Source organism: Eublepharis macularius, chromosome 7, assembly GCF_028583425.1.
Source record: "Eublepharis macularius isolate TG4126 chromosome 7, MPM_Emac_v1.0, whole genome shotgun sequence".
Taxonomy (NCBI): Eukaryota; Metazoa; Chordata; class Lepidosauria; order Squamata; family Eublepharidae; genus Eublepharis; species Eublepharis macularius.
This window is the reverse complement of record NC_072796.1, coordinates 7,318,876-7,343,399: the sequence shown is the minus strand read 5'-3', so window position 1 is coordinate 7,343,399 and position 24,524 is coordinate 7,318,876. Positions and strand designations below refer to the sequence as shown.

General features: G+C 45.2%; 1 protein-coding gene across 1 annotated transcript in view; it reads right to left on the bottom strand.

The window, feature by feature from the left end:
* RIN2 (Ras and Rab interactor 2) overlaps window positions 1–24,524 on the bottom strand; it is a 114,204-nt gene that overhangs the window by 67,823 nt on the left and 21,857 nt on the right. The window contains exon 3 of the mRNA XM_054984870.1: window positions 9,225–9,311. Coding sequence (XP_054840845.1) covers window positions 9,225–9,311 — 87 coding nt within the window. The remainder of the gene's footprint in view (window positions 1–9,224; window positions 9,312–24,524) is intronic.

The following is a 24,524-nucleotide window of genomic DNA, read 5'->3' as shown; positions in this document are numbered from 1 at the left end:
CCAGCAATAAAACTGGATTATGCCTTCGCTTTGCTTACACAGCCCTCTGTGCTCAGTCGGCCCATGGACGGCAGAGCAATACTGAATGATCAATTACCACCCACTCCAGTTTAAGAAAGCTGTAGGTTTGTTTGTGGTGGTGCATCTGGTCAGTGACTGAAGAATGATTCACAATCATAGAGCCCTGTAATCAGGGCTTTTTTTCAGCGGGAACACGGGGGAACGGAGTTCCGGAACCTCTTGAAAATGGTCACATGGCTGGGGGCCCCGCCCCCTGATCTCCAGACAGAGGGAAGTTGAGATTGCCCTCTGCACCACCGAGCGGTGCGGAGGGCAATATAAACTCCCCTCTGCCTGGAGATCAGGGGGCGGGGCCACCAGCCATGTAACCATTTTCTCCGAGGGCAAACCACTAAGTTCCACCACCTCTTTTCCCAGAAAAAAAGCCCTGTCCTTAATCCACTTTCACTTCCGAGGGATGCTTTTCAAGACAAAGACACCCACAAATGACCACCCTCTCCCATTGGCCTGTCTATGTTCATAGTTTATCAGATGTTCCTGCTTTCACTTAAACAGCTGCTGAAAAGTTGACGTTCTTAAACTTCAAATTGCTACTGCAGCCTTGGGCAGGTCCCATCAGAGGCCCAGTCTACCAGCCTTTGAAGCCCCCGGACAGAATGAAAATGAAAAGAAAAGAAAAAACCCTTGAGGACAGGCAACAAAATGTGCAGACAAACACGTTAATTTTTTGGTATTTGGTAAGTTTCACAAGTACTTAAACTAGAAACCTGCATTGAGCTTGAGGTCCCTGCCAAATGGCCCTCCTGTCTCCCACCCTGACTGGTCCTGGGTTTAGGCCCTGCACCTAAGATTGCCATCCTCCAGGTGATAACCGGAGATCTCCCAGAATTACAACTGATCACCAGGCCACAAACATCAGTTCCCCTGGAGAAAATGGCTGCTTTGGAGGGGTAGACCCTATGGCATTACACCCCACTGAGGCCCCTCCACTCCCAAACGCCACTCTTTCCAGGCTCCACCCCCCAAATCTCCAGGAATTTCCCAACCTGGACCTGGCAACCCTTACTGCACCACCAGTAGACAGTTTCCAGAGGACTGGAAAACCCAGGGGTCTGCCAGTCGCTTTTGCAAAAGAAGTGCTGGGCTACTGGGGCCTTGGTCTGAACCCACAAAATCTTATAGTCTCCGTCCAAAGTACACATTAATATTGCTTACTTTGCACAGATGAATTCTGCCTCAACTACCAAGGGAGCCTGAGCATTCACTCTCACATGGCACATCTAACACCACAGGGATTTGGGGGGTGGGATGCAGACCTCTTGAAACGGAAGCATTACCACAGAGGGCAACTGTTTCTCTTACTGCTCAAACTTAGGAGACATTATTCTGGTTATATTTCAGCCATACACGCATAGAATCATAGAGTTGGAAGGGGCCATACAGACCATCTAGTCCACCCCCCCGCCCAGTGCAGGATCAGCCTAAAGCATCATTTGATAGTAAATGTATCAAAAGCCAAAGAGTCTTGAAGACAGAAAGGAAACCTTTCACACAGTTTTTTTAAATTGATTCATGTATACACCCAGGTTTTCCACTCAGTGAGGACCCAAAAGTGGCTCACAACCATTCTTCCCCTCTCCATTTTATCCTCACAACAAACCTGTGAGGCAGGCTAGAATGAGAAGGTGTGACAACGCTGACAACGGCTGCTGTCGCCCCCCCCCCCCTCTAAATTCCAGACCTATGCACTATGCATTTGTTCATCTGGGCCTTCCAGCGCTTGCATGCCCTCTGCTGGACACAAACACACACTGACCCGCAAGTTTAGAGTCCTGAAGCAACTAGATCGGCAAGCAAGTTGTTATGCTGGCAAGTGGGCCCGAGTCTCCTATGGCGAGGATGGGGGTGGTTCCCCGTTAGTGGGGGCCCTGCTGTTCTACTTTGCCTCCAAGTGTAAAGTTGTCCCCAAATGCTGTGATTTCTTTTCTCTTCTAGGACTGCATGAGAACCATGCAACTATATATAAAGAAAAGCGACCCAGAGAAGTCACGCTAAGAAAAGGAGTGGGTTAAATTCTTCTTCCTCTAATAAATCCAGTGCCTGGGATAAAGGCCACACTTTGATCTCTTAACTGTGTCCTGACGAAGAGAGCTGTGGCTCTCGAAAGCTGACGATGCATCTGACGAAGAGAGCTGTGGCTCTCAAAAGCTTCTGCTACAATAAAGTTGGTTAGTCTTAAAGGTGCTACTGGACTCTTTACTATTTTGCTACTACAGACTAACTCTGAAACAGGAGAGTGAGAGAATAAATTGGGTGATGGGGGGTTTCTATTAAGAAACCACCTTCTTACAAAACGGGAACAAGATTTATACAGGGGTACAGAATATCTAACCATAACATGCATTATTACCAAAAATTTACAGCTTAAAACTTTGGTACTCAGCTAAGCAGGGGCGAAGAAAACCTTTAGGATTCAACAGTTGCTATTTGTATTACCTGACATTTATGGCTACATATCCCCAGCTCTGGATTTTGTTCCTTGGCAGGGCAATAGCTTGTGACAGAATCTTTTTTTTTTTTATTTATGTTACGTTATTTATAGTCCGCCTTTCTCACTGAGCCCCAGAGGTATTACACACTGTGAATCTGTACTGTCAATTTGGAAGACATTTGGGCTTTTAAGAGTAAGATTCTCATATCTCTTTCAGCTAGAGGGATCCGCATCACGCATTAAATGCTTTTCAAACAAGATTTTTTCCCCAGGCGAACTCCCTCCTTAATGTTGTCCACATGTATAGTTTTCGAAGATTTATTTACATCTGCTTTGCAAGTGCATTTCCAAATTTTTAGATTGCCTCAAAATAAATTATACATTTCTATACATTAAGCAGCTGTGAGCACTGTCCAAGAGTAGAGTCACATATCCTTTCCCAGAAGAAGCTATTGAGCGCCCACTCAACACATATATTCTCTTCAGAAAAAAATGAATTTCTGCTAAGGGGCAGGTAAATTAGCCAGAAAGCGGGTTAGACAGGAGCAACCAAATGTTCCCTGGAAAGACAGTAAATTGATAAGGGAATGTGAGACTAGCAGGAATTAGAGCAGCAACTAAGGATGTGCAGCAAAAAATTTACGTGATTGTGGTCTGAGTTTCAAGCAGGGCTTTTTTTCAGGGGGAACGCTGTGGAATGGAGTTCCGGAACCTCTTGAAAAGGGTCACATGGCTGGTGGCCCCGCCCCCTGATCTCCAGACAGAGGGGAGGGCTCAGCGGCGAGGAGGGCCATCTCAACTCCCCTCTGTCTGGAGATCAGGGGGCGGGGCCACCAGCCATGTGACCATTTTCTCCAAGGGCAACCCACTGAGTTCCACCACCTCTTTTCCCAGAAAAAAAGCCCTGGTTTCAAGGATACCAAAAAAAAAATTCAGTTGAGTTATCCAGCCATTATTCCCTATAAGGAATAATGGGAGAAAATATCTAGGGGTTGGAAGGGGTCATTTTTCGAGTGAACTCCATCAAATTTGCAGGGAACCTATTCCTTCCTGTCCACTAAAGACTTCCCAAGTTTCAGGAATACTGGGCCCCAGGGTCCAATTCTATGAGACTCTGAAGAAGCTACCCCTAGCCATTCTCCATTGTCTCCTATGGGGGAAACATTTCCAAGGCATTCCAGGCAAAGGAATACCTTAAGTAAAGGCATCTGCTGGCCAAAAGCCAACCCCAATGCAAGTCCCACTCCCATGCAAGATGACCCAATAAAGCCCAACAGAACCAAAGCGAAGCAGGGGAACTTATGTCAAACCAGAGAATCTGAATGTCCAGAGAACTCCAATGTAAAATTAGAGAACCACACACTGAAGAAAGTCGGGGGGGGGGGCAAGCTTGCTGGAGCTGAGGATTTTAAAAGGCTTGAAGGGCTCTTCCGGAGCTCAGGCAGGATGGGATGGGAATCCACTCTGCCTGCTGTCTCCTGTCCCTGCCAGCCTCATGCCACTCTCCTGCCAAGCTGTGGCGCTTGTCTCCACTGCGTACCACTGCCTTCTCACTTATGCTGCTGCTCTGCCTCTGTTGTGGCTGCCTGCCCCAAATAAATCCAGCCCAGCAGAGCTCAACTCCCCAATCCAATTTGATTAGGCTGGATAGGCATAAATCCGACTATTTAGCCAGGTCACAAATCCTGGACTGCACAACCCTAACACCAATCTCACAACTGCTGAGCCACAACTTTACCTAAAGTAGGTCACAGCAGAAACACCACAGCTGCCTTTTGGAAGATAGACTAAGGGTGGGCATTGCCATGGAGAGGTCTGTTGCGGCCTTCCTCCTACCCCATCCCCTTTTTCTGAGTTTTCGGGGGGGGGGGGGCGTTAATCAAGCCACCTTGCAGAACCCCTTGCCTTGAAAGTGTGGCTTGGATTTTCCTCCCTTTCCATCCTATTCTTTGCTTTCCTGGCCCAGAAGAGAGGGGAGAGGGAGGTGCCTCTCAAAGGGGTAGCTACTGCACCGTTTGACCAATCCTATGACGATTCTCTCCAGAGTGATCCCAACAACCCCAATGTCATTTTCAGAAGTGACATCATTGTGCAGAGGCTTGTGCGCCAATTTGCCCAGCATGCCTGCCAGTGATGAGTGATCGCCAGGCAGCTTGCCACCTCCCGCTGAGGGGCAAACTGTAAGGAATCTGCCTGCCACTGGTGACCCTGAGGGCAAGGAGCTCTGCAAGGTGGGTTCTGCTGGGATTCTCTGGTTCTGTTGGGCGTTGTTAGTACTTTTGGGGAGGCTTTGTGACCGCAGTTGCTCTTCTGTGTTTGGGCAAGCCTTCTTTATCCTGGAGAAAACATGCAATCTACCCCTATAGGCTACAATGGAGAGTGGGTGGGAGGACCGTGTTCAGGCGCCCACAGAATCACTTGGAGGGTCTTTAAAGCACAAGCAGCATTCACCACGCTGCAATTCTGGTGCAGTTTGCTTTAAAAGCAGACCCTCTATAGCCCCTTGGAAATATTCTCCCATAGAGAATACTGGATCCAGTTAATTCTATACACACACAAACACAAACACATATATGAACACATTTGATTTATATACCACTCTTCAGGACAACTTAACACCCACTCAGAGCGGTTTACAAAGTGTGTTATTATTATCCCCACAACAATCACCCTGTGAGGTAGGTGATGAGAGAGCTCTGAGAGAGCTGTGGACTGACCCAAGGTCACCCAGCTGGCTTCAAGCAGAGGGGAATCAAACTCAGTTCTCCAGATTAGAGTACTGCCACTCTTAACCACTACACCAAACTGTGTGTGTTTGTAATCACTAAAATCACTAAAGATTTTCAATTCCTTGCCTCAATCAACCACCAAAAAGGAAAGCCATGAAGGAACTATAAAATATCATTAAGTGTAAGCATTTCTTGGAGCAATGGCTTCCAGTTTTGGAATATCTAACTAACAATGAATCCACAAACCAAACATCCCCCAAAATGGAATACCATCAAAGGCTGGTATATTTTTGACTATAATGTTAGAACACTGTATAGCTTGTACATCTGTAAAAAGTTTTTAAGTATTGTATACTACTCCACTGACATTGTTATATTTATGTTAAGGAGACAAGAACTACATTTTCAAACATTTTAAACCTGTTTAATGTTTGTCTATTTGTTTTTACTTGTTAACGATGGTAAAACTAAAAAATTACTGAATAAAATATAATTTTTTTAAAAAAATAAGTGAAGGAAATGTAGCTGGAGACCAAGATCAAGATACTTCATACTAATGGGTACTCCCATTTCTATGTATAGATGTAAAGTTGGACAATAAAGAAGTCTGACAGGAAGAAAACTGATTCATTTGAAATGTGGTAAAGTTTCACAGATACCTTGGACGGCCAAAAAGACAAATAAGGGTGTTTTTTTTTTTATCAAATTAAGACTGAATTCTCCCTAGAAGTTAAAATGACAAAACAGAGGCTACTGTACTTTGACAAGACTCACTGGAAAAGACAATAAATAATTCTAGGAAATGCTGATGACAGTAGGAAAAGAGGAAGACCTAACATGAGATGGCTTGACTCGAAAAAGGAAGCTGTGGCAAGACCTGAAATGATAGCATGTTTTGCAAATCAGCAATTCATAGGATGGCCATAAGTCAGAAGCAACTTGATGGCATATACCAAACACCCCTGCATACCTTGAGGATGCCCTCAACACAACATTTCTCTCTACAATCCTGGAGAAACAAGAGAAAGCAGATCTAACACAAAAGGAGTCCTGTGTTGTATCATGGGGTTGAAGTAGAGTGTCTTCATGAGTTTTGACAAAGCTACCCTAAGGAATTACTACATACCGCCTTCAGCTTTCCCAGACGCTAATTTAGAGCATAGCACTTGGTGGGAAGAAGCAGATGAAACGTACCAAATGTCTCTTTTGAACTCAAACACTTGCATGTTACACGCCTCTCTTGCCTCATCTTCCATCATGAAACCCAAAGGACATCTCCCCTCCAGGCACTGACCAGCCCCAGCCCTGCAAAGTGGCAGGTGGCACCATGTACTTTCCACCCATATGGTGGGACATGTACTTGCAAGAAGGCCTTGTAAAGAGCAGTTCCTTTGGTATTCTTAGATGTTGCAAGACATCTTTAATGCAGGACCAAATTATGCCTGTTTTTGCTTGTTTGTATTAGTCTTTCACTGTGATGGCAAAATCAGAACCCCTTTACTAAAACTACAGCACAGTCTACCTAGAAGGGTTTTTGATGACTTTAGATGAAACCCAGCCTTCTTGGGGTTCTACTTTGGAAGAACATTGAAGTGACGTCCTCTGTTTCTTATAAATGATGCCTTTTTCTCATAGTAGCAGGGTTTTCCTTTCTTCTTAGAAGTCCACATCCTCTCTGGCATCTTGGTTGTTTCCTTCCTATTTCAACAATTGAAGCACGCGGAGCCACAAAGGCAAAATTGTTTCAGGGTTTGGCAGACAGCCAATAATGGAAGCATATCTCTCATAACTTGCAGCTTCTATTTGTGGGGTTTCCTCAAACCGGTGTTGGCAGCAAGGTATTTTTTTTTAATACAGCAACACCCTACCATTGTTTTGGTGATGCAAATCAGAAATTTGTTTCTAGCATTATCTCATGCAAACACACAAGTTAAAATCTTATCAGGAAACAGGCAGAAAAGTAAGGGACCAATTTGAAGAAGTATGATCTGGCACATGAGAGCTTTTTTCAGAATTCAACATCACTCAGTGGCATTAAACCAATAAAACCCCTAAAAGAGCCAACAGATAAGCATCCAGATCCATTTCATGAAAGTGGGTAGAATACATTTGGCTAACACATAGACATCAGTCGCCATCACAGTGTCAAAAATGCGTCTCTGTCCAACCCTTTCATACAACAAATGTGCCTGGTGCATGTACATTAGTTGTGAACCAGTATTTCCTGAAGAAAATCTTCGGTCACAGCTGACACACACACCACATGTCTCAGGATCTTGGCCCAGTCTGGGTACTGTATCTATTCCACATTTTAGGTATGCTGCACAAAACATCACTGCAAGCAGGGCTTTTTTTCTGGGAAAAGAGGTGGTGGAACTCAGTGGGTTGCCCTCAGAGAAAATGGTCACATGGCCAGTGGCCCCGCCCCCTGATCTCCAGACAGAGGGGAGTTGAGATTGCCCTCCACGCCGCTCAGTGGAGCGGAGGGTGATCTAAACTCCCCTCTGTCTGGAGATCAGGGGGCGGGGCCACCGGCCATGTGACCATTTTCAAGAGGTTCTGGAACTCCATTCCCCCATGTTCCCCCTGAAAAAAAGCCCTGACTGCAAGACATGCAGAAAATACATTTGCTGAGTTAAGTATGAAGCTGCTTTTAAGATCTGAGCAACCTTCTTAGAGGTTCCTAAGAACTGCCCTGCTATCTCATCTCGCCTTCTCATCATAAAACAGTTTAAGAGACAGGGTTACATATTTTTTATTGTTACTCAGTAAGGTACCATGCACACTGACAGTGCGACACGCACAACAACAGAACACTTGAATGCAGCTGCAACTTTGACAAGCAATGCAAGAATCTTCCCAAGAGAATTTTTCGAAGTATAAGCCCATGCTTCCTATTTCTTTAAGGGTATATTTCTTAAATTGCATCCCTTCACTGTGGAGCAGAAAGGTTTTATTTATTTGCTTCATTTTTATACCTTGCTTTTCTCCCCTACAAGGACCTAAACCAGCCCCTGCATGCCTCCCAGATCCTAGTCTGACAGTCTAACCACTACAGCGCATTAGCTCTATTAAAGATCCGCATGGTGGCCCTAGGAGAGAACTCAGCACCAGCACTGATAAAGCAGGTGGTTTAATGCTGGGGGGGAGGGAGGGAGGGAGGGAAAGGATGAGAAGTGGGCCCAATTAATGATTCAGGCACAGTTCAAAAAGCCTGTTGCGTTTACTATCTTCAGCCTGTTTTGTTCTGTGAAAGAGGAATGATTCAAATGCTCAGACAGCTCTGCCCCACTTGACAAGCACAGAAGCCGGCTTCAGCTGTCACAGCATAAACGACTATTTCGCAGCTGAAACTAATTTCAAGAATTTGACTGTAAGCAAAAGCTGAAAAACTCAGTTTTTGGAAGACTTCTGATTTGGAGCAAAAACTGCAGCAGCAACTTGCAGGTCATATGTGTATGTTCTCAAAGCAAGATTATAAATGGCCTAAGTCAGAAAGGGTTTGCCAATGGAAATCCTCGCAGCTTGTTACTCATCTTCCAGCTTTAAACTACTGGCGCTTGTGGATGCAGTTAACACACAGGCATTCTGAACAAGAAGTAGAAAACAACATGCGAAGTATCTGCCTGCATAAGAACCACAGATTCAAACGCACACATACCACAAGAAAGTCATACAAAAAACCTCAGTAACATAGCAAGAGGCTTATAAGAGAACACAATATACTTGCTCCTTACTCAAATACATCCCTTTCTGCAGCATCAGGTGCAGATAAAGCACATGGCTTTGTTTATATCGTTCTGGTAAACTACAAATCCTTGACCTAGGAAAGTCAGATTCCGGCAGTTCAAAAAGCCAAGTTTTCTTAGGGTAGCTTTGTCAAACTTGGAGGTTCGAACATAACTAGCAACCGATTGGTGCTCATGCCAAAGCAACACATACCTTCCCCATCGCCCAAATAAGTAGGCAATTTTGCCCCTTACCTTAAAAAAGCTCCCTCTCTCATCGAGACACTGGGTTTCCATGGTTAAAACTGACATTTTCTCTGGGAAAAATCCAGTGAGCTCCTCCTAGAAGCAGAGATATTTTTAATGGTTAGTCCAGTCTGTAGGAAATTCCTTTCTAAGCCACAGAAACAGTCACAACAACAGTTTTGCCAAGACTTTCCTCCCCCCACTGTCAACAACTCAGTGCCAGTTATTTCCTACCAGAGCCTTTAACATACTCTTTCAGTCTATTATTTCCTGTGAACTGCATTTAAAGACACTGCTGCTGGCATTTCCCGTTCTTCCCAAACAATTTCACAAGTTGCTGGGGGGGGGGGGGCTTAAACAGGCTCATTTTCAAAAGGACACAAAAAAGCATAATACTTGCTTTGTTTGCTTAACCTCAGTCTAAAGTGCACACAAAGGAAGTATTAGCAGGGTCACCGCAAACCTCTATTGCAGATTACCGATCTAAGGCGTTATCACGGGGAAAAAATGCTCCAGGAAAGTAGCACCAAACAGGTCACTCGAAGGATATGGGAGAGGGAAATCCTTCCCTAAGTATGGTGCAATTACAGAAAAGTACGCTAAACCCAAAACTCAGTTTCAACATCAAGGCTCATCAGCTCCTTAAAAGACAGAGTTTCTGGGCATGTACAGAATGTCTTTCATCTGCTCTTTTATCAGCCATGATCAGCATCCACAAGTGTAGGTTCACAGTTGTAAAGAGTGATGCATACAGTCCTCTCGTCCGCTTCCAAACTGAAAAAGCTGTGTTAGGGTGGCTGTGTCAGGTCCGCCTATAAAATGCAAACTGCAGGTTCAGGCAGCCTCAGTTTGCATTAGGGCCATGCAGATAATGGAGAGGAATTTAACCCTTCAAACTCCACTCAGTATCCCTAACCAAAACTTCTCCCTGTTTTAACATTAGCACTTTAAAGGGATGTGTGTGTGTCAGGTTTGTAAAAAGAAACCATCCCACACTTTAAACGCTAACAGGGTGGAAGGAACTAGTTTTGATCCGCAAAACCAAGCAGAGGTTGAAGGGTTAAACCCCTATCTCTTTTCCCCACACAGTCCAAGGGAAAGTGAGGCAGTATGAGCCTGCCATTTACTCTTTACAGATAAACAGAGATGTACCACCTTGGGACTGACAGAAACAGAGTTGTACATACTGCGAAAATCTTGTCAATTCCCCTCATTATTACATCCCCCATCTCACATGCCTTTTGCTCATGCTGGACCCAAGATCCCCACCCTTTTGGGGAGGACAACTGATACTCTCTTCCCCCTTTTCTCCTGTGAAAATGTTGTTGGATCTCACTCAGATCTCCAGAGAGGCATCTCAGTTTACGTGTAACCAAGGCTTTTTTTCTGGGAAAAGAGGTAGTGGAACCCAGTGGGTTGCCCTCGGAGAAAACGGTCACATGGCTGGTGGCCCCGCCCCCTGATCTCCAGACAGAGGGGAGTTGAGATTGCCCTCCGCGCCACTCAGTGGCGCAGAGGGCAATCTACACTCCCATCTGTCTGGAGAGCAGGGGGCGGGGCCACCAGCCATGTGACCATTTTCAAGAGGTGCCGGAACTCCGTTCCCCCGCATTCCTGCTGAAAAAAAGCCCTGCGTGTAACACTAAAATGCCCTCAACTGCTACAGTTACATGCAGCTTTAGAAACCAGACCCTCTTCTACTGTTGTTAAACGGGTCACTCAGAAGGAAGACATTTAAGCAATATTAAAAAAGGACTGGGTAATTAACAGGCCTTCAACGCTTCAATAGTGATGGTCACAGATCTGCCCTTTCTTCACTTTCTCCATATGGAAATATAGAGGAAGAGCATTCACACACTTGCAGCTCAATCTTAACAAGGCTGGCACATCACTGAACACCAGTGCAGAACCTATATTCTATGCTCCCTCCGCAGAGAACAGGGGGGGAAAGTCTTAACTTCAAGGGGCCAAGAGCAGATAAAAGCAACTGCGACGGAGTCCACGGCAATATCTCCGCCCTACCTATCACGGAGTGGCATGCTAATGATGCTGCCATGTCAGTGAGATATGGAAGCAACTGACCAATGCGCAGAGACTCCAGCACACCTCCTTGCTATCTAGGGTTGCCAACTCTGGGTTGGAAAATTCTCAGAAATTTGAGGGTGAGGTCTGGGGAGGACAGGGGCCGTTTTCACACTGCTTACTGGCCACGGAACATCATGCCAGGAAGACGCTGTCGTTCCGGGAGCTTGGCACGATGTTCTGTGGCTGGTAAGCAGAGCGAAAACAGCCAGGATCTGGGGAGGGGAGGGACCTCGGCAGCGTATAATGCCATACAGCCCAGCCTCCAAAGCAACCATTCACTTCAGGGAACTGATATCTACAGGGCTCTTTTTCAGGAGGAACGCGGGGGAACGGAGTTCTGGAACCTCTTGAAAATGGTCACATGGCCAGTGGCCCCGCCCCCTAATCTCCAGACAAGAGGGGAGTTGAGATTGCCCTCTGCACCACTGGTGGCGCGGAAGGCAATCTAAACTCCCCTCTGTCTGGAGATCAGGGGGCGGGGCCACTGGCCATGTGACCATTTTTGCCGAGGGCAACCCACTGAGTTCCACCACCTCTTTTCCCAGAAAAAAAGCCCTGAATATCTATCATTTAGAGATGAACTGTAATTCTGGGAGATCTCCATGCCCCAGATGTAGGTTGGTAACCCTACTGACATCCCCCTCCCCACATCTACCCACACAAGGAAAAGGCAACATAGCACCATTAGCTGTACAGGAACATTTGGTTTGCTACGTTCCTGGAAACACTGCAAATGGGGAGTTCAGGTTTGTTTGTTTATGTCATTTATAGTTTGTATTTCTCACTGAGACTCAAGGTGGATTACACCGTGTGAGATTAGTACAATCGGTATCAAGGAGATTTCCATACAGTGTCAGGGACATTGCCACGAAAAATGCCACAGGGTAAATAAATACAAGTTTACAAAGATGTAGCATTAGCGAGAATCCAATACAGAGTTCAAGAAATGCTGAAACAGAACATAGTCAATTCTAGGACTGACATTAGACAACATGAAGGACAGGTAGTACAAAGGAGTACATATTTCAAGCAACAAATAATATGTAAGGCAATATAGTGGTGAAGTCTACGGTCCCTAACGCAAATCCATGGCTCACTTGGCAGAGGAAACCCCCAAATGAAAGCTAAATGAATTTGGCTAAACATGCACCCAGCTAGCAACACGGGAAAAAGGTATCAATTCCCCATTGTCCCTGCTGTCAAAACCCAGCCATCTATACCAGAGCAGGAAAGTCTAATGAGAAAGGCACAGAGCTGTGGGACAGCAGAGGCTTAGCACACTCGATGTCCCCAGTTCACACCCAACGTGGCGCAGCCACAAGACAGGCACAACTATGATTCTGTACAAAGACCCATTCGCACAGGCTGATTGGCTTCCCCAGACTTTCATCATTTTCTTTAGTTCCTTTCTGCCTAGCCATCCCTCTGCGGCATTCATAAAGTTCGTTATCATGGCCAGTTACTGTTCATCCCAGCTCTCCCTCTTCCCTTACTCTCGCGCCATCATGCAGCTGATTTGGTTTATCATCACACACCAGCAGAGATCTGGGGACTGTGAAGTGGGAGGTATCCTGCCCCTCCTCCTTGCTAGAGAACAACTGTGCAGATACTGGGGGGCTGGCTCAGCCTCTCCCATCCTGAGTCCCACGATAAAGACCTTACCAATGAATGGGGGATGGGCACAGTTCTCTGCCTCCCAAATCCCATTAATTCAAGGCCAAACCAGACGGCACCCTTGTGCCTTCCACAGGGATGCCACTATCATTTTAAAGTGGTTTTAAAATGCCATGAAGGCTGTTGGGGCCCTCTTGCCTCCCCCCGCACCTTTTCCAGTGCTGAACAGACTCCCCACACAGTTGTTTCAGCAACTGAAAAGGCATGGAGGGAGAGAACCATAGCACCTCAGCCCACCACACTGCAGTAGGGTTGCCAGGTCCCTCTCACCTCTTGCCAGGAGGGTAGGGATACCTGGCACTTACCTTGTGCTGTCCATGAGGATCCTCTTCATGTGTGCGCACCCCAGGGCTGACGCGGTGACATCACTTCCGGAACTGATGTCACCACGCGTGCTGCGTGAGCGTTCCCATGCTCTGCACAGGGCTGATTCGGCCTGTTTGGGCCCCAAATCGGCCCCAAACAAAGCATGGGAATGCTCCTGCGGTTGGCATGAGGACATCACTTCTGGAAGTAAAGTTGCCGTGCTCCCAGGGAGCATGCGCATGGCACATGTTCCCTGGGTGCCTGCCAGTGGCGGGAAACCTCCAGGGGCTTGCCACCTTCCACAGATTGCTGGGCGATTGGCAGACGAGGGGGCAAACCCTCGGGGAGTTTGCCTGCCAGCAGAGGGCACCTGGGAACTCTGCACAGCATTTTTACATCACTTTAAAATGGTGGCAGCTTCCATGCGGATGACACAAGGATGCTGGCCCCCAGACAGACAGCTCAAAAGTAACCCACATTCCCACTATATACCACGTTGGTCAAGTTCTACCTGGAGTATTATGTGCAGCTCTGGAGGCCTCACTTCAACAAGGATGTGGACAAATTGGAATGGGTACAGAGGAGAGCAACCAGGATAATCAGGGGCCTGGAGACCAAGCCCTACGAGGAGAGACTGCGGGAGCTGGGCATGTCCAGTTTGGAGAAGAGGAGGTGGAGAAGAGGACATGATTCCTCTTAAAGAGAGGAATCATGTCTCCCCTCCATTTAAAAGGATGTCACTTGAGGGAGGGAAGGCACTGTTCCTGTTGACAGAAGGGGACAGGACTCGAAACAATGGATTTCCAGCTGGAACCTTCGCAACAGAAGGGAAGGGACCTTATTAAGGCAACTTCACATATGTTCATATATGTTGTTTGAGGGTACTGATACTGGCCTATCTTGTAGGTCTTTTTTGAGGGTTACTAAGATGTATATGAGCAACATTAATATTTTTATGGTTGAACCCCAAGCAAAAAGTAAGTCCTCTATTCCGAATTACCTTAATACCATCCAGGTATAGTAAGAAATATTTATATCAGCTGACAGAACTGCATTGCCGTGTCAGAAAGCCTGGGTTCTATATCTAGTCCACAAATCCTTGGACTGGATAAATAGCTTTTTTTAAAAAAAAAATCTGGACCTTGGCAAATTGTTTTCCTTTCGCAATTATTTCCTTTTCAAAGGTCAGCTGAGAACCTAGTTCAAGCAGTCCACTGATACGGCTAAACACAGGATTACATTGAAATGTAGGGTCCAAAATAAAGGAACCGTTGCTGGTGCCAGTACTTAACACAGACAGACTTCTTAATTCAAATGTTGCGTTGTGTTACTCCAGCTGTAACCACAAACAAAGTACGGGATTTGTATTGGGGGGGGGGTAGAGGAAAAAGCCCCAACTTCCGTAAGTAGCACAGAAAGAGATTTTGTTCATTCTCACAGGGTGGAACAGGACAGTACGTCCAAGCCTGATGGAAGCCAAGCACAGCCCGGAGCGACACAGTGGCAGTCCTCTGCTCACATGGTTTTGCATGTATTTTATAGGTTTCTCTTGGAACAGATTTTAAAAAGAGATTCGACAAGGAGAAAAAATGCCGGATGCATGAATATTATCACGCTATCCAGCTGTTCAGGTTCTCTTTGTATTATTTCAGTCTATGACTTCAGGCGCGGCATCAGCACGGTCAAGAACCGAGACTTAAGGCCTGGCAAGTGGCCTCCATCCACTGGAGACATCAAGAAGGACTTGTAAGAGAGAGTCAATGGCTGTTTTCACACTGCTTACCGGCCACAGAACATCGCACCAAGCTTCCGGAACGACAGCGTCTTCCGTTCTCGCGCAAAATCACACCAGGAAGACGCTGTCATTCCGGGAGCTTGGCGCGATGTTCCGTGGCCGGTAAGCAGTGTGAAAACAGCCAATGATGAGTAGAATTCAAACACAGAATTTCAAACATGCCTGTTAGTAAGACCACTCCAAACAACAGTAGGCAGACCATAAGCTTTCAAATGCTCTGGAAATATGTGCCAAACTGAATGTTAAAAGCAGGGTGAGAACAAGAGTGGGAGGGGAAACACCCTCTCCGCTCATGATCTTAAAGTGTGTTCATCAGCACCTTGTATAGAATGCTTTGTTGGCTTCCATGATCACAGTTGTGGCTAGTCTCCGTCTGCCCCCTTGGCAGGCTGGGGGAGGGGAGAGAAGCTATCCAGTTGATAACACAGTAAGATTTCCAAGGCTTCTAGATGCCCCGCCCTTTGCACCATTTGAGGGAGTGCAGGGCAAGCTCGCATTTCTCACTGGGGAGCACCAGGCCGCCCCCCCCCCCCGCCACCATGCCTACCTCTGTAAATTTCAAGTGGCCAGCAGGGTTCCCTGCTTGTGAGGGGCTGTGGATGGGGGATAGCAGGCATCACACCAGTTCTTTAGAAGAGGATGAGGAGGGGCTGCTCAGATCTTTACTCTACTGGATTTAATAGGCTACTGGTCGTATTTGTAATGTTTTTTGCTCTCGCCGAGGGAGGGCTGGAGTGAGACAGTGCAATGAAGGGGGCCTTGGAGGTCTTTTGCACTGGCCAGTGAAGCCCTGGAATGTCTCTCCACCAGGGACCCCTAACAGCAAGGAATTCGCACCTGTGTGACCCAACTATAAGCACTCTTCAAGAGCAAATCTGGTTGGAAGAAAGATGGGCTTGATGGTGCTATCACTTTTTAAATCCTCAGTACAGTATTTCTCTAGTATATAGTACCTGGGATTACAACTGAAAAACACTTGGTTTTCATTCTCAGGTGCCAGGGCAATGGAAGTTTGGAATTATGAGAAAATGGCAGCAAAGGGATTTTTGAGAAGCACAAGTGAGGGCCATTTTTTTTTTTTAGCCAGATGTCTGAATTGAACTATGATCTCCACAGACGATACCAACTCTGGGTTGCTCTTACATACCTACAGCAGATAAACCACGGTTTAGTAGCGCTCCTTGGATTTTCTTTCTGCTCAAGTGGCTCTCCAAGTCTCTAGGTTCATTGTAGTTCAAAACTATAGGATGGCCTAGTTTATATTTCCTCCTAGGTGTTCTCCCCTTCCCTTCACTTTTCCCAAACAGTCATGGTTGAAGAACAGGATGTAGCTTTCTGGGCAGTACTGATGCTTTTGAGACTCCTTGTACATGGCAGCTGTAGAGAGCAGGGTGCAACCTACATCTGTGGATTAACCGTTCATGTTGCAACTCCATGGCTTGATTTTTCAAGGCACTCTTTGACCCTTCTTGCATGGTGTGGTGGAGAGGGGAGGACACTTAACCTCAAATACCCTTGGCGAAGATGTGTCATCACCCAAAAAAGTTCAATTTGACTTCCACTTCCTTTTGCACACTGTGTTTAGAAGGGGCAGAGTAATCTTGACAATACAAAATCAAGACACGTTCCCATGAATATTCTCTCACTTTAGCCCCTCCTCACCCCCCAATATTTTATGACAATGTCACTGCAGTTGGTCTCCTCTTCTCTGCTTGTCACTGGTGGGATGCACCACCATTTTACATGGGAAAAACAAAACATCTTCTTTGAGAGGCGCACAATTTAAGAACTGCTTTATGAAGAAGACCTGACTCCATGTTACAGGATGCATGCGCCTGAACGCTCCAAGAATACATTCACTGGAAGCATTTTAAATACGAACCCAGAGGCTAGAAGGAGAGGAGGGGCTTAAAGTACCAGCTCTCACCAAGAACCACTCCAGTGGTAGTTAAGAGAGGCAGGACTCTAATCTGGAAAACCAGGTTTGATTCCCCACTCCGCTTGAAGCCAGGTGGGTGACATTTGGGTACGTTACAGTTCTCTCAGAGCTCTCTCAGCCCCACCCACATCACAGGGTGATTCTCATGAGGATAATAATAACACACTTTGTAAATTGCTCTGAGTGGGCATTAAGTTGTTTTGAAGGGGAGTATATAAATCGAATGTTGTTGTTGTTGTTGTTGTTGTTGTTATTATCAGTAACATGACTTCAGATGTACTACGTGTTCCATTTTCCATTCACATCCACAACACATCCTCAACTGTTTCAAGCATTATCAAAGTACAACCTGCTCTGAAAAGTTAAAGAAGATGGAAGTGAATGTAGATGCTGTAGATGCTGTAGCATCTGATTCTTTCAGCTCGCTAGCATCACTAGTTCATGTAGGGTTGCCAGCTCCAAGTTGGGAAATTCCTGGAGATCTGGGGGGTGAAACCTGGAGAAAGTGGGGTTTGGGGAGGGAAAGGACCTTGGCATGGCATAATTCCATAGAGTCCACCCCAAAAGTAGCCATTTTCTCCAGGTGAACTGATCTCCGTGGCCTGGAGATCAGTTGTAATTCCGGGAGATCTCCAGCCACTACCTGGGGACTGGCAACCCTAATTTCATGCCCCTACTAGTTAACATTTATGGCGTCAAGCATTTAAAAAATGTTTCAGCTAAGGGCTTGTCCCTTTTTTGGCACTTCAAGTTCATACATATGCACACACTCTTGCCAAATGCACACTACAAAATGGCAATAGTAAGCTCCATGCACTTTTCTGTAAGAGGGAGAGGAGACATTACCACATGTAATACAACAAACAGCCCCTAAACTCAACATACAACTACTACTCCTGTACACCCAGTGCTAGAACAACTCTACTATCTGCATTAAGTTTTTTTCAAGACATCATTGCAATGAGGGGAGGGGTTTGCACCATCCAATTTTGACAATATAAGCTGGAAAGATATAACTGATTACATGGCAACTCTTCCTTATAAGCTCAGCTTGGACAATAAGACCAAACCAGGGTCAAGGAAGCTTACCTATGGTTCAGAGTGAGGTCTAACTTGACAAATCATAGCTACAGCTTTTGCTCTGCCTCTGGAGTCTCCTGCAGTTGAAGACAGGACTGCTGAGCAAAGAACTTATCCAAGAAACTTAACCCTGTTCGTGGGGAAGTTCAAATCACATTTTGAGTTCTAGACTATGTCTGCTGTAGGGCCCAGTGTGGCATCATGCCCAAATTGTGCCAAGCTCAGCCCAATTTACATTTTAAAAAACATCCTTCATTAGGATAGACCAAATTCCTGTTTATCAACGTTTTGTTTCCCACCATTTTCACTTTATTTCGAGCCGCCACACTTGCAAAAACCTGGAGGTTGGCCTAATCTTGACAACAGTAAACTCAAGCTTAATCTGCTTCAACAAGATCAGGGTTAGACCCAGCCCGAGATTCTTTAAATATACCAATAGTTTTGACATTTCTACACATGAAAGGCAGCAATCCACCCCCAAATATATTACTGTTTGCATTTCAGGAAACCATGTAAAGCAGGGCTTTTTTCCCCAGTAGGAACGCAGTGGAATGGAGTTCCGGCACCTCCTGAAAATGGTCACATGGCTGGTGGCCCCGCCCCCTGCTCTCCAGACAGAGGGGAGTTCAGATTGCCCTCTGCGCTGCTCAGCGGCACGGAGGACAATCTAAACTCCCCTCTGTCTGGAGAGCAGGGAGCTAGGCCACCAGCCATGTGACCATTTTCACCAAGGGCGATTTAAACTTTAAAAAACTTCCCCTTTGTTCCAGCTGACCCAAAGTGACATCATTGTGTGGTCCTGGGAGCATGCGTGCACTTTGCGCACATGCATGTGGTACCGGGGGTACTACCTCCCGCCAAGAGTTGCCCCCTGTGCTGGCAACCCACTGAGTTCCACCACCTCTTTTCCCAGAAAAAAAAGCCCTGATGTAAAGTAATTAGAAAATGCAACTTATTTAAACCATACCAATTCCCCCCTGTTCCATGTAGTCTGATTATTTTCTTTTGGTTGCAGATTTAGCTAGACTTGCATATAAGCCACACAAAGAATCAAATCAGCCTTCACTGGGTAGTTGTGAGTCACAAGCCACGGCAACTTTGTTATAAACTAAGTGCACGTACACAGCAACATCCTGTTCATATGCCTAAGCAGTAAGACAATGATGACTAATTAAGGCCAGTAAAAAACAATTAAATACAGATAATACAGATACAAAGATATCAGAGAGTTCAATATAAAACACCAAGTGTCCATAGACAGAGGGTTTTTTAAAAAAATGTAGTCTCATGAAATGCTGTGCAATATCTCAGCAAAAACTAATGTTTCTTGAGAATCCAGAGGACAAAAGCCTCGTGCAAATGTTCACAAAATGTAGAAATGACTGCAAGTTTGGGATCCTGTATTTGGGGAGTTTTGCAATTTCATTTCACCTCCCTAGAAAGGTAGTTCTAAGACTGGAGAGAGAGGATTTTCCTGAGATAGCTGGGTATTGCCTATTTAAGGTTAGGATATGGCTCTTGAGCCTCAAGTTCCTCTTAGCACAGAGGCCTATGCATGATCCATGGCACAACAAATGGGGGAGAGGGTTATGCCACTATGCAAGCAGAACCTTAAATGTGCAGCTGTCATCTCCCCTCTCCTCTCTGTGCATTCACTTCTGCATTTCATAGCTACAGAGGTACTGAAGCACAGCTTCAGGAAAACTACAGAGAATTCTTGTGCTACTGACTGAGTAGGTTAACGGAACAATGTCATGAAATTATTGCACAATATAGCCTTTAAAACACTATTAACCACCATCACCATAAGTCAACTCTGACTTGAGGGCACTTTCCACCACCAACCACAGTTAGTCTCAACCATGGTTTTGTGTAAGGGTCAAATGCAGACACCCAGGTTTAATCCTGGCTTGTTCTTTGGTGCGTTTCACACACAAGTCAGGCTCAAAATCAAAACCTCTTTCCAATTATTCTAATCACAGTTCATTTAAACAACCCACAGTTTCATATTATGTCTGAACTGAACCATTATCACAGCTTGAGAGTTTAAAATATCCTGCATTAAATGATATCTATTCCTCAAGAGCATACAGTTTTTATAAAATTGGATCACAGTTCCATTCCACATTCCACAAAAGTTAAAGCGTAAGAGCTAGAAAGCACCATAAACAATAAAAGATTCTTGGCACTGGATACATTTGTGAGGAAGAATATAGCACTACTGGGACTTGCTTTTCATAACCTTTCCCATTTCTGTTAAGCAACAGAGCTGGTATGGGTGTTGTAATAAAAGCCTAAGCATTATATCTGTTACACTGGAGTCTACTTTTAAGTTGGCAAAGCCATATGCAGTCTATCATTACACAAGAAAATGTATTCAGAAGCAGAAAAACAGTGCTTTGAAAAATAGGATGTGAATCGAACCACCAGATCGGCCCAGCAAGCTTTGGCACCTGGGGCAGAAAATGCAAAGCGGCGTTTCCCCACTTTACAGTGAAGCCCCCCCCCCCAAATCTGGTACCAACTAGGAGCTAAGCATTGGCTGAGAATCAGGGATTCTCTCTTTAGACTTTGCCTCTGCTTTGAACTCAGTGGGTGGCCTAAGCAAGCCATTCTCTTTCCATCTCAGCCCCTCTGGCGATAAAATGAAAACATTTTATTATGACAAGGCCGCTTACAATATTAAAATCCAAACAAAACATGTAAAGCAGATAAAAGCTGTTAAAAACCTACAGGGATCAGGAGCAGATTTAATTCAAAAACTGGAGAGTTTATATGAAATATGCTACTTTGCATCTAAAAAGGTATTATTTTAAAAAACGGCATTATTAAAAACAGTGAAAACCAAATCCAAAGTGCTTTTGTAACCCCTATGAGGTAAGTGGTTTAGCCCAGAAGGGCGGAATCGGTATTTAGAGCCAGGCAGCTGAGGAAGAAGCGGGTTGCTGGGGAGCTGAATAATAACTAAAATGCTCTTACCACCTTGAATAAGGTAATCAGAAATGTTGTATGTGAACAATATGACTTAAAGTGGTGTTGGTGTATTGTGTTTGGTTGGGGTTACTGGGATTGTATTATTTTTGCAGGACTGTAATTCCCCTAGAAGAGGACAGAAGCCCGGGCTCCAGCTGCTTCAAACTGGATTGATTGTGAAAAAGGACTCTCTCACTTGGTGGAATCCAACAAGTCGAACTGTTTACCTTTTCAAAGACATCATTGGCTGAAAGTTTCTGTATGGCTGCACTTACGAACTTAGTTAAAGGAAAAAATAGTTTTTAACATTTTTTCTTAACTTAAAATTGTGTAAAGGTTTGCTTCCTAAGCTCCATAGAACCTAAACAAAGAGAAGTTACACATTATTTCACAGAATCACAGAGTTGAATTGCATCCTGTTCACAACCGCCCACTTCTCCAGAGTATTCAGGTCTTGTTGAATTTTAACTCTATCTTCTTGGATGTTTGCCACTCCTCCCAATTTGGTATCATCAGCAAATTTAATGAGTAGCCCATTTACCCCTTCATCCAGATCATTGATAAAAATATTGAAATGTACTGGGCCCAAAACCGAGCCCTGTGGCACCCCACTGGACACCTCCCTCCAATCTGATGAAACGCCATTGACCACCACTCTTTGGGTGTGGTCCTCTAACCAGTTCCCTATCCACTGAACTGTCCTATAGTCCAGGCCACAGTCTTCCAGTTTACCCATCAGAATGTCATGGGGAACCTCATCAAAAGCTTTACTGAAATCCAGGTAAATCACGTCGACAGAGTTCCTACGATCAAGTAACCTCGTCACTCGATCAAAGAAGGAAACCAAGTTGGTCTGACAAGATCTGTTGGGGACAAAACAATGTTGACTTCCCCAGATCACTAAGCAGTCCTTCAGATGCTTACAGATCAATCCCTTTAAAACCTGCTCTAATATCTTCCCAGCAACAGAAGTCAGATTGACTGGCCTGTAGTTTCCTGGGTCATGCTTCTTCCCTTTCTTGGAGATTGGGATAACATTCGCTCTTCTCCAATCTTGTGGAACATTCCCAATCCTCCAGGAGGCCTTGAAGATGATGGACAGAGGCTCTGCAAGTTCTCTAGAAAGTTCTTTGAGCACTCTTGGGTGCACCCCATCCGGCCCAGGGGATTTGTATTCATCCAGTGCAGCCAGATGCCTCTCCACAACCTCTCTGTCAATGTAAACTAGCCCTCCAGGTGTCCTGTCATGTCTACTGCCATCTCTAGATGGGCTTGAGTTCTTCAGGGAGAAAACAGAGGCAAAAGAGTCATTAAGCCTGTCTGCTTTTCTCTGTCATCCATCAGAGTTTCTCCTTCCACTCCTGACAGCGGTCCGATTGCCTTTTTTACCTTGCATTTGCTTCTCACATATCTGTGGAAGTTTTTCTTATTGTAGCAAGCCCCCCTGGCCAGACCCAGCTCATACAGAGCTTTGGCCTTTCTGATGGCTGATCGCAGTACCTAGTAACCCTCATATACTCCTCTTTAGAGGTCTGCCCTTCTCTCCATTTCCTGAATATTTCCTTTTTCTCCCTTAGCTTATTCTGGAGCTCTCTGTGCATCCATATCGGTTTCTTGGAGACTTTACCATGTTTCTGTCTTGCTGGAATAGTGAGGGCTTGAGCTTGCAAAAGCTCATGTTTGAGAAGGGCCCACCCTTCACTCGCTCCTTTCCCTTCCAGCACACCCCCCCACGGAATGACTCTCGTCAAGCCTCTGAGTTCATTGAAGTTGGCCCTACGAAAATCTAACCTACGAGTCTAGCTATGAACTTCCTTGCCCCCCCCCACAGCAATTGGAATGCATTATCAGCTTTTGAGAACCACAGCTCTTTTCATCAGATGCATTGTCAACTTTCGAGAACCACAGCTCTCTTTGAAAGCTGACGATGCATCTGATGAAGAGAGTTGGTGTAAACAGAGCTGCAACCAGCTTTTAAAAGATAAAGCAAAATCACTTGAGCAAAGAACTTGTAAAGAGTAGACATAGATACTTTAAATGGTACACAATCAGGGCTTGTTTAAAGTTCCCATCCAGCCATGACCTTCCATAAACAAAGAACCAGGAAGTAGAGACAAAACAGTTCAGCAGTGCATGGTGGGATAGCTAGGACTGATGTCTTCCCACCATAGCAACAGAATGAGTCAGTAACTGAGACAGAGCAATGGTCTCCATGGAATACTGCAATACTGCAAAACCATCCACAATCATCGGTATTGTAGCATTTTAGCGCACGTCCAGAAAGGAAGCAGACTTCTCCACTTTTTTCCATATGATAAGCTGGTTGTTTGTATGCACCTTTTCTTCCCTCTGGCTTTCCAGTTCTCTGTCTTTGTTAGGTACTCAGAAATAGCCCTGCTATGACGGCAGCAGATTACTGTTTATCCCTCTTCATGCCACAGTGCAATGACGGAATCCTGTCTAAAAATTAATTCCACCTAGGCCGTTTCCAGACGGCTTACCTGCCTCCGGAACGTCGCACCATCTTGCGGGGAAAACGCGATATTTCGCATTTTCCCCACAAGATGGCATGACGTTCCGGAGGCAGGTAAGCCGTCTGGAAACAGCCCTACTTGTGGCATATGAACAGAGATATGTGAATCCTTGTTTTGGGAGAGGGCTAACTCTGGCTAACCTATACAATTGCATTTGTATGTGACAAATATTTGGAGCATGTTTTAAAGTATAATTGCGCTCCATGAAAGAAGAAATGAGTGAGGAACCTGTGTGACCATGGCAATAAGGCAAATTTCTGCATGTTCATGGTTTATGCAAGTTCAACACAATGTCTGAATGCAGCCACAGTTTTTTATCCCCTCTCAATTTCTGTAAAAACAAAAAACAGGAGCAAAATCTCAATTCCTTTATCTCAACGTACTATAGCACTATGGTCTATGATTTTTCCAGACCCCAGGACCCACTGAGCCACAAGCACATGACAGAAAGTCACATGACACGGGTCATGTGACAGAAGATGGGGAGCTAGCATTATGAACACACTGGCATCAAAGCCAGGATTTTGAGCAAACTTCTATTCCCATTCCTTCTTGGTCACATCATATACTATTCCTATGATCAATCGATTGATCGATCAATCAATCTTTATTAAAATGGTCCTAGACCAGCATAAAACATAACAGCAGTCATAAAATCCAGGAGCTCAAAAGTTAAAATTATTATAATACTTGAGACTAAAAAATACCATGTTGGCATTTTGTCAGTTATTTTTATACCTTCCTTAACTGGAGGATTTTATAGGCTGCTGAGAAAAACTTCACACTGCATGCTGTAACCATTGACTTTACATCCATGCGACTATTCCTCTGAACAAATATTTTCCCCTACCTGCAAAGCAGTGTTTCCCCACTTTGCAGTGAGACCCTGAATTCTCTGTCTAGCTGTGGCATCCACTGTTCAA